The 9,469-nt window shown below is 56.6% G+C and overlaps 2 protein-coding genes and 1 non-coding gene across 3 annotated transcripts; all 3 read right to left on the bottom strand.

Moving 5' to 3' along the window:
• Positions 1-921: 921 nt before the first annotated feature.
• TRNAG-CCC lies at positions 922-992 on the bottom strand. The gene has a single exon. It is a non-coding gene; the product is annotated as a tRNA-Gly (tRNA).
• A 1,786-nt stretch (positions 993-2,778) lies between these two features.
• On the bottom strand, positions 2,779-5,558 carry BSND (barttin CLCNK-type chloride channel accessory beta subunit). The gene is made up of 4 exons (XM_010190646.1): positions 5,382-5,558; positions 4,318-4,397; positions 3,689-3,934; positions 2,779-3,064 (listed from the first exon to the last, which is right to left on the bottom strand). Exons 1-4 carry the CDS (start codon positions 5,556-5,558, stop codon positions 2,779-2,781), a joined length of 789 nt encoding a protein of 262 aa, XP_010188948.1.
• A 1,341-nt stretch (positions 5,559-6,899) lies between these two features.
• Positions 6,900-9,255, bottom strand: TMEM61 (transmembrane protein 61). Its single transcript, XM_010190645.1, has 2 exons — positions 8,853-9,255; positions 6,900-7,185 (listed from the first exon to the last, which is right to left on the bottom strand). The coding sequence occupies exons 1-2, from the start codon at positions 9,200-9,202 to the stop codon at positions 6,900-6,902; spliced, it is 636 nt and encodes a 211-aa protein (XP_010188947.1). The 5' UTR covers positions 9,203-9,255.
• Between the last annotated feature and the right edge of the window lie 214 nt (positions 9,256-9,469).

Genomic DNA, 9,469 nt, shown 5'->3' with positions numbered 1-9,469 from the left:
CTCAAGGGCTATTTTCAGAAAGGGCTGAGAGCTTTTATGTGCCTCTCACTGGCTTACTTCAGAGACAAATTTCCATGAAAGCCTCTAATCCTGTTTAGTCATTTTTTACAGAGTCGTCACACATCGCAAAAATCATTTTTCTAGGATGCGGGTGGTGCTTTCCCGGGACTCCCACCACCAGCAGCTGTCTCCCACCTCTCCCATCCCGCAGCGTAGGGTTCCCACGCTGCCCTGACATCCCTGGTGACCTTCGGCAAATCCCTGCGCTGTGCCCTGCTTTTGAGGGAAATAGGAGGGTTATTTTGTTGTTGTTACTATTTAAAAGCTCCTCAGATGTTTTATATAGATGTGTATGGTTTACATAGATGTGTGTGGTTTATATGGATGTGTATGGTTTATGTGTATGGTTTATATGGATGTGGGTGGTTTATATGGACATGTGTGGTTTATATGGATTTATATACTTTGGTGAGACCTGAAGAGGGTGCTTGCACCCTGGTTTGGGTAACTGGGGGGCAAAGACTCCCCCAGCCTCATGCACTGAGCGACACAGGGAAGTCATGGCATGAACACTCTACCCCAGTGCCTGTGTGAGGATGCGAGAGATGCCCAGCCCTAGAGCTCTCCAGAAGGAGTGGATATCTACAGAAAGATACGGGGGGTTTATTTTAAAAAATATTCAGAAATGTCAAAAAACCCCACTTGCACCTTGTAGAGAAAAGATGTGCTCCCCATTTTAGAGTCCATAAATCCCTGGTGCCCTCCAACCCCAGGGGAGCCATTGGGCAGGGTGATGGGGTCCCCCCGCATCCCGCTGTGGCAGCGGCAGATCCGGGGGGCAAAAGGCTGGTCTACTTTTACAGCCGCTCTGGGCGATGTGATAATTTGGAAATCGCTGCACCAGGCAGGAGAAAGCTGCTTTGCACCAGCCGGGAATCGAACCCGGGTCGCAAGAATGGGAATCTTGCATGATACCACTACACCACTGGTGCGCTGGGACCATCTGCCCCCACGCTCCGCCAAGGCTGCGCGACACCACCCCCTCCTGTATGGCACGAACGTGGGGGTCCCACGGACGCAGGGGTCCTGGGGAGGGGGGGGTGAAACGTGGAGGGTCCAGACCCCTCCGGGATTCCACCGGCCGGGGTCGGGGCACAGCCAGGGTGCTCCACTGAGGGATGAGGGCACCCAAATCTGGCTGCACAAAGGGTTCCTGGGCTCCCCAGTTCAAGAAGGACGAGGAACAACTGGAGAGAGGTCAGTGCAGAGCGACCAAGATGATGAGGGACTGGAGCAGCTCCCATATGAGGAAAGACTGAGAGAGCTGGGGCTGTTCGGACTGGAGGAGAGGAGACTGAGAGGGGACCACATTAATGCTTAGAAATACCTGAAAGGTGGGGATCAGGAGGATCACAGAATCACAGAATCACAGAACGGTAGGGATTGGAAGGGACCTCAAAAGATCATCTAGTTCAATCCCCCTGCCGGAGCCGGAACACCTAGATGAGGTTGCACAGGAAGGCGTCCAGGCGGGTTTTGAATGTCTCCAGAGAAGGAGACTCCACAACCTCTCTGGGCAGCCTGTTCCAGTGCTCTGTCACCCTCACTGAGAAGAAGTTTCTTCTCAAATTTAAGTGGAATGGGACCAGATTCTTCTTGATTGTGCCCAGCGACAGGACAAGGGGCAATGGTCACAAACTGGAACACAGGAGGTTCAGCTTAAACATAAGGAAAAACTTCTTTACTGTAAGGGTACCAGAGCACTGGACCAGGCTGCCCCGAGAGGTTGTGGAGTCTCCTCTGGAGACATTCAAACCTGTCTGGATGTGTTTCTGGATGATCTTCTCTTGGACCCCATCCGAATGGTTTCCCTGTCCCCACTGGGAAGGACAGGCAGGACTTGAGCTAGTGTAAACAGTTGGGTAATGCTTCCTCTTGGACGGCTGCTCGCAGTCCTGCCAGCAGTATTTAGCAAACACCGGCATCTTCGTTCCCCGCCCTCCTGATAGCACTGTTGGCCATAAACACCCCAAGCACGGGTTGCTGCCTCCCCTTCTCCCCTTCGCTGCTGCAGTGACACCAAGGTGAGTGAAGGACACGGTGACACCAACATGCAAAGCCACCCACAGTTGACACCGACCCATCAGAGAGAGAAACTATTGCCCAAAGCCACCCCTTTGAGAAGCCTTCAGGAAGCCACAGCCATCACCGGGGTCCTTCTCCCTCTGTCACCACCGGCGTTGGAAGCTGGTCCTGCTGCAGGAGATGGGGGACAGCACAGTCTGTCCCCACCATCACCCTTCTCCCAACCTGGAGACATGAAGGCTTCCTACTGCAGGAGTCTCAGGATCTAATTTTAATTCCAGGCAGTTTTAATAAGTAAGAAAAAGGCTTTGTGGACATCTCTGCCTCCTAAAGCCTACCTGGGCTGAATACATCTTTACCTACCAAAACACTGATCCTGTTTCCAGCAGCAAAGCTGATCTTTTCCCTTCCTAATCCCAACACTTAGCCCGGATCCTGCCCGGCTCAGCATTCACGCGCTGCACCCACCCAAAGGGCTCTGGCGAGGTTTGCCTTGTCCCCTCTACTGCGGAGATTTGGGATGTGGCAGTGCTTCCCTCAGGTCTGGCAGGATGGCAGCCTTCCATAAAGCTGGGTGGGCGCAAGGAGTGCAGCACCTTTGGATGGCAGCACCAGCCCCTCTCTTCCAGGCTGTGACATTTGCGTCCCCTCCACCAGACGGGTCCGTGGCAGGTGGCCATTCTCGCCAGGAAATCAGTTTTCAGGCTCAAAAAGGTGGTCGCTATCCTCAAGCAGAGCGTCCGGCCCCTCTCGGAGCCCATAATAGAGGTCATCCTCCTCTCCAGCGCCTTTGCGGGGGGAACCGGGGTGCTCTCCCCCTGCCGGGGAGCTGGTCGGGGTGCAGCCGGAGCGGACAGCGGATGGCAGGGGCCGACCTGGTGGCTCAGGGCTGCCGGGCACGGAGCCCTCCAGCGACGGTGTGTCCATGTCCTCCAGAAGTGACGCCAGCGGTGCTGGCCCCAGGGCAGGCCGGGGGGAGCTGCGGGAACAGGAGGTCACACTAAATACAGCTGGGCTGGAGCTGGGGCTCTGCATTGCTCCGTGAGCATCCCAGCATCACCAGTCCCCTTGCTGGGTGACTGGGACACCCCAGGGCCCTATCTCAGCCTCCAGTGCCTGTCTTTTTTTGGACAACTCATCTGTCAAGTTCCCTCTCCTGTCCAAGGGACAAAGTAGTGCCCTTTCCCAGCCGCAACTGAATTTTGGAGGAGGAGGTGCCTGAATGCCATGTCCTAAGGCTGCACAGTGACCCCATTGCCTGCAAAGTGCTTTTGGGATCTCCTGGACCAATGCGTGGGTATCATATATGGTACATAGTTTGAGGGACAAGTACTGAGTATCTCATTTCTATCAAAGTCCAGCCAGGAATTTGGGATTTATTCTGGTGAGGGACATTTTTCAATATTCATAAAATGAAATAAAAGCAAAATGCAAATTGCAACCAAGGGCAATCCAGCGGGGCTGGGGGTCCGGGTATTGGTACTGTGCAAGCAGCAAAGACCCCTCTGTCTCTTCTCTCTCCCCCCATGCTAGGGGTCTGAACGCCCCTTGGTTTCACCCCGCATCCCACCCGTGTCACCCCGACTCCGTGGCTATCACGTACCAGCTGCTTGCCGCTGTTTCCAGCCACGGCGCCAGCTCTCGGGGGGTGGCTCCAGCACCCCCCAGCTCCTGGTGCACCTCTGCCTTTGCCTGCACGGGGGCTGGCTGAGAGGAACTGGGGGGTCTGGGCTGGGCCGTGGGTGGGAGTGGGGCCGAGTCCACTGCCTGCCTCTGGATCTGCTCGTAGGATGGGAGGCTCTTCTCGTAGGTGCTGATGGCCTCTTGGTTGGGGCAGGGGACAATCAAGCTGTGGACAAAGGATGGACAAGGGGGTGCTGAGCAGGATCTGGACCCCCCCAGAGCCAGGAGATGCTCGGGGGGACACAGGGCTTCATCAGGTGCCTTAGAGGCCACTGAGGCCACACTGCTGCCCATGCCAGGTCCTTGCAGGGGGATACTCTGAACCCTCCAGCATCACTCCAGCTCCAACCCCGGGAGACTCAGCCAGCCCTCGCCTCCCCAACCCCAGCCCCTGCTTCTCATTTTTTGCTGCAATAGGTGCAGTTGTCCCTGGTGCCAATGTGCTCAGGCACTGCCCTTGTCCCCAGGGCCACGCAGATAACCCTGTGTACAGATGGAAACACCCGCCAAAGGGGAATCGGGATGCTGGGCCCAGGTTCTGGGACCTACCAGGTGTCCCTGTCTGGCAGCATGATGGGTTTGTGGTTCAGGAACCGCTCAGCCTCCAGGTTCACAGGGACAAACATTATCTGGGGGGAAAAGAAACACAGAGCTCAGGGGCTGGGCTGGGCATCAAGGGACCCTCAGCTCTTGTGAAACATCCAGGGTGTCCCTTCCCTTTGGTCTTTTCCCAGCACTTTTGGATGCCTTTCTTGGAAATGGTTTTTTCTTCTGGGGGAAAATCAATAAGGGATTGAATGAACCCAGGGTGGTCTTGCTCTCAGCACCTTGTCCCAAGTGGAGTCATGCACGTCCCCAAGCCCAGGGGGGTCCATGGGGGAGGTTGGTGGCCAGAGATAATGCCAAGGGTGCCCTGTCCTTGAGCCCTGAGCACAGCAACAAAGCCACATCCTGCTCCTCGCTGGGGCTGGGGAGCTCGGGCTGAGCCCAGGTTTTTGGGGAGCTGAGGCCAGCTTCAACCCTATCCCAGGGTACTCAGCCAGTCCCAGGGGGCCCACCTGCTCCTGGGTCCCACATTCTGGGGTGCAGCCAAGCTATGGATGGCCCAGATCAGTGCCACAGCCACCCTCTCCCTCAAAAAAAGCCTTTCCTGCCAGCCCCGTTTCCCAAGGCAGGGACGCGTGGCCGCCCTGCTGTGCCCTCTGCCAAGGAGACCGGGAGGTGAGGGCTGTGCTGGGGAGATCCTGGGTCTCCCAAACCTCCATGGCCACAACAGCCCCTGCTTTGAAGCCCTGGGAGCCCACTGAGCCCCCTTGCATGCGGGGAAAGGGCTGGTTTGCAGGGGTTGCGTGGGAGAGATGAACATGAGCTGATTTCCTGGGGCTTATTACCTGCTTGGACGCAAAGCCTCAGGTTCAGGGAGGTGCAGGGGTACAGAGGGGCAAGAGATCACTGTGGATGACTCCAGCGGCTTTTCCCCAGGATCTGCAGCTACCCCACCCCATGGATGGGGAAACTGAGGCACAGCCCAAGGCTCTACATCCACAGCAGCCAAAGCCACCCAAAACTCTCCCTGAGCCCCCCAAGCTGTACAGCAACAGGACGGACCCTACCTTAGGGTAGCACTGGCACATGCTCCAGGTGATGCCCACAGCTATGAGCAGGACACCCAGGGCACAGAAGGTGATGTAGATCTGGGGCTTCTCCACGCTCATGATGAACATCCCCGTCATCACCAGGAAGAAACCCAGGATGATGAACCCGTAGCGAAAGCTCTTCTCCTCAGCCATGGGGAGGACAGATGTCGGGAAGCCCGTCTAAACTGCAGCTGCCAGGCACTGAGCACCCTCCAGGGTAGGGCAAGGAGTGGTTTCTCTCTCCGGAGGCTGTGGATCAGCCGTGTTTTGAGCCTGGTCCTGCCCAGGGCTGAGCCAGCCAGTTTTTAATGGGTTGGTAATGAATGCAAACACCGCTGCACCATTCACACTCCAGTGAAGCTGCCCGGCAAGTGTCCGGGTAACCTTCCCCGCAGGCACGTGGAAGGGATGGGGAGGCTGAGGAGGGCACGGCCACAGGAATGGGGACCCCCAGAGTGGCTGGGACTCACGGGACTGTCCCAGCTCTGGGGGCTGGAGCTGGACTTGGCCATAAATCAGAGCTGGCAGATGCCCAAATTAAGGGGGATGCCAGCACACAGCATGATTTCAAGGGCTGCAGCAGGGAAGGAGGGAGCACTTGGGGTCTTTTTAGAGGGTGGTGGGTTGAGAATAACCCCTGCCTTGCTCTGGCTGTGTGGGAGCTGCCCTACTGGGGGGCTAAAGACAAGGAAGGATGGAGAGGGGTGAGTCCACCCAGGGAGTGAGGGTGGAGTGTCCGTGTGCCCTGTGTTGGCTTAAGACAGAGCTGGGGTGTTAAAAGGTGTCCCCTTCCCACCACATATCCGACAGCGGGCAGCAGTGGCTGTAATTAGCCTTTGGCTTGGCCCCTTGCTTACCTGCCCATGGGAGCGCACACGTGCCTGGCCCACTGCTTTGGGGGCATGCAGAAGCCAGCAGCAGTCCCCAGTGCAGTTGGCCTGGAGCCGCTCAGGGTGTCTTTCTATGCCTGAAATGCCAAGCGCACTCGAATGCCCCAAACACACACACGAACCACTGAACATCTCTAAACCAAATGAAGTGAGGCATGGGGAGAAACAAGGTGGAAGGGATGGAGATACGGCTGGACAGGGCATTGAAAAGGCAGAGGAGTGAGCAGGATGTTTTTTCTCTGAGCAGATTCCTCGTTCTTTGCTGCAGTTTTTATTGCACAGCTCTTGCTCTGAGTGGGCAGCCCCTGGCCTGTACGAGCTCCCCAGGATGGGACAGAGCAGAGAATGCAAAGCACATCCAACCAGCAGTGGTTTTATTAAAAATACAAAGGCTTTCAAACATGCCACTTACCCCTGACGCTCTGAACATGTCTCCCACAGGACCCACAACCCCAACAGCCCCAGACCAACTGCTCCGAAAGCCAGGCCAACCCTTTCCCCTCCTCACCCACCCTCCTGTCACCCCAGCAAAGGCAGGGGCTCAGTTTAATGCCAAGGGACCGAGCAGCCACCCGCAGAGTCCCAGCCCTGTGTCACTGCCAGCTCAGATGCCCCGGACGCTGATGTTTTCATAGCTGGGGGGAGGCGTTGCCTGCATCTCCCCCACGTGCTGGGTCTCCAGCCAGGATGGGCTGGGGCGGAACAAGGCGCTGTCGGAGGAGCTGCGTCGGCGGCCGCCCTGCCAGCTCTCATCCTCCTCCAGGTAGTGGTACAGGGGTGGCGTGAGCTCCTCTTTCCTCCCTGGAGGCTGGACATAGACTGGGGTGATGTGGGCAGGTCTGCAGGTCAGGGCTTCTTCATAGGTGGGAATGGCGCTGGCATCCCAGGTACTGTGAGGGAAGAAGAAGAAACCCAGCAGCACACCCCATCAACAGGAGCACCCCTGTGCCCCATCAACTGGAGCATCCCAGCACCCAACCACTGGAGCATCCCTGTGCCTTATCAAGCAGAGCAATCTCAGTGCCCCAACAACTGGAGCAACCCAGCTTCTGTCAATTGGAGCATCCCAGCGCCCTGTCAAACAGAGCATCTCAGTGCCTCATCAGTTGCCACATCCCAGCACGCCATCACCCCACTGGCTGGAGCATCTCTGAGCATGATGAACACATGTGTGCTGGGGACAGCACACAGGCAGGTTTTGCATGCCCAGGGTCAAGAGAAGACCATGTCAGCCACTTCCCCCGACTTAGAAGGGTGGGGAGCCATGCAGGAGGAAGGGCACCAGCCATCAGACATCACAACCAGGCCACATCGCCCAGTTCCCATCAAGTGTATTAACTTCTCACCCAAGAAGAAGGAAGGCAGCCTGGCAAGGTGCCTGTGAAAAGCTGCCACCTCCAGCATTCAGGGTTTCAACTACAGGTGTGAATGACCACAACACAGCAGAGGTGCTGGCTCTGGAGACGTCTGCCCCCTCCATTCCACACCGCACTGCTTCCCATGGGCAGGAGAGCACCCTCATCCTCATCCTCCTCATCACCTGCCTCGCCCCACAGCCACCTCGCCCTACAGTCACTTCACGATGCACAGAGGCTGCCGGCAGCCAGGCGAGAGCTGGGCGTCCTGGTTCAATGCAGTTGCACCCCACCCTGGTGCCTGCCGGAGCCCTCCATGCACCAGCCAAGCCCAGCGCCACTTCTAGCAGCACTTTGCTGAGCAAACATGGTTTGTGTACAGGGGAAACGTCTGCCCAACCTTTGACCTGCGCGTGGTCCCGCTCAGCACCCTACAAAATGGTGCTCAGGGAAGGGGACGTTCCCTGTGGGGGCACAGCAAAGCCCTCCATGGGAGGAGGAAAGCCCCCCCAGGCTACCCAGACCAGATCACAGACTCACTCCCAGTTGTTCAGATGGGCACCAAAACCCCCGGAGTATCAGGAACGTGCCTCCCACTCCAACTGTATTTTTATGCTTTTATGTTCTTAAAGAGTTTCTTTTAGTGCTGCTTTTCCCCAGAGCCCAATTTATGCTGGAGCCACGATCTCTGCTGTGACCCCATAAAACAGCACTGGGAAGGGTTGGCTGGCTCGGCTTCCACAGCAGTCTGGAAAAAAAAACACCCTCTTTTGATCAAAAACCTTTTAAATCAAGAAGTGGGGATAAATCTCCAGCTCACACAGGAAGAGTCTGGGGAGCCAACAAGCAGCATCAGTGTTAGAGGATCTGCAAGGGGCCTTTCCACACCTCAAAATAGGCTTTGTAGATGGACCCTCTGCCCACACTCCCATCCCAATGCCAATCCCAGGATTATTTTCCTTCTTTTATTCATTTAACGCCCTTTTAACATAGATTTTCTTCCATTCAAGATGGCATAAACCCCCTCATCCTTACAGAGCACTGTAGCACTGGGGAAAGTTCCAACAGCTGGAGGTCTGCATGATCCCCTCCCACCCCCAAATCCAGACCTCCTGCCAGAAAACCAACGCGGTCTTCTGCAGCCGTGCTGAGATGGTCAAACCCACCCTTGGCTTCTCCCCATGCAGGGACACGGCACCCACCTGCAGTTCCACTTCTCCAGCGGCTCGGCGGTGAAGTACTGCAGGTCCCTGGGGAAATGGTACTGGTAACGGCGGGACACCACCCTGGCGTTGGCTTTCACAGACCAGAGAAGCCCAAAGAGGAGGAGGATGCCACCGATGCCACAGCAGAAGAAGCTGATGGAGCGGAGCAGGGCACTGGAGGAGGAGCTGGGAACAGCCTCAGGTTCCCTGGGGGGCAGGAGGCGAGCCCCGCTGCCGGATGAGGACCCCACCTCCCCATCGCTCCACCAGGCGAAGCACAGTGTCCCCGTCACCAGCAGCACGGCCCCGGTGATGGTCATGCCATAGCGGAAAGAGGCAGCTGCCATCCTTCAGGAGGAAGTTTTAGGAGGGGAGAAGAGCGAGACGAGGCATGAGAGAGATGTCCTGCAAGGCAAAAAGGGGGAATAGATTTGAGCGGGACAAGATAATGCCAGAGGAGAAAATTACTGAGCTAGGACCTCTTTAGCTATTTAGTATTGACCATCAAAAGGGTCATTTCCACCATCTCACATGGGAAGCCCTTGGGAAGCCACCAGTTTGGACCCATAAACTTCCCAACAGCCTGGTTAAAATGTTTTCCAGAACCAAGGCAG

Source organism: Mesitornis unicolor, unplaced genomic scaffold (assembly GCF_000695765.1).
Source record: "Mesitornis unicolor isolate BGI_N332 unplaced genomic scaffold, ASM69576v1 scaffold35398, whole genome shotgun sequence".
Classification (NCBI taxonomy): domain Eukaryota; kingdom Metazoa; phylum Chordata; class Aves; order Mesitornithiformes; family Mesitornithidae; genus Mesitornis; species Mesitornis unicolor.
The sequence above is the reverse complement of the archived record's forward strand: the minus strand, read 5'-3'. Positions and strand labels throughout refer to the sequence as shown.

Coding starts and splice junctions, on each gene's coding strand:
- BSND (XM_010190646.1), bottom strand. CDS start 5,558: ATGGCTGAGGAGAAGAGCTTTCGCTACGGGTTCATCATCCTGGGTTTC. Junction 3,935..4,317: donor CTGCCAGACAGGGACACCTG/GTAGGTCCCAGA, acceptor CTTTGTCCACAG/CTTGATTGTCCCCTGCCCCA. Junction 3,065..3,688: donor GAAACAGCGGCAAGCAGCTG/GTACGTGATAGC, acceptor CTGTTCCCGCAG/CTCCCCCCGGCCTGCCCTGG.
- TMEM61 (XM_010190645.1), bottom strand. CDS start 9,202: ATGGCAGCTGCCTCTTTCCGCTATGGCATGACCATCACCGGGGCCGTG. Junction 7,186..8,852: donor CTGGAGAAGTGGAACTGCAG/GTGGGTGCCGTG, acceptor CTTCCCTCACAG/TACCTGGGATGCCAGCGCCA.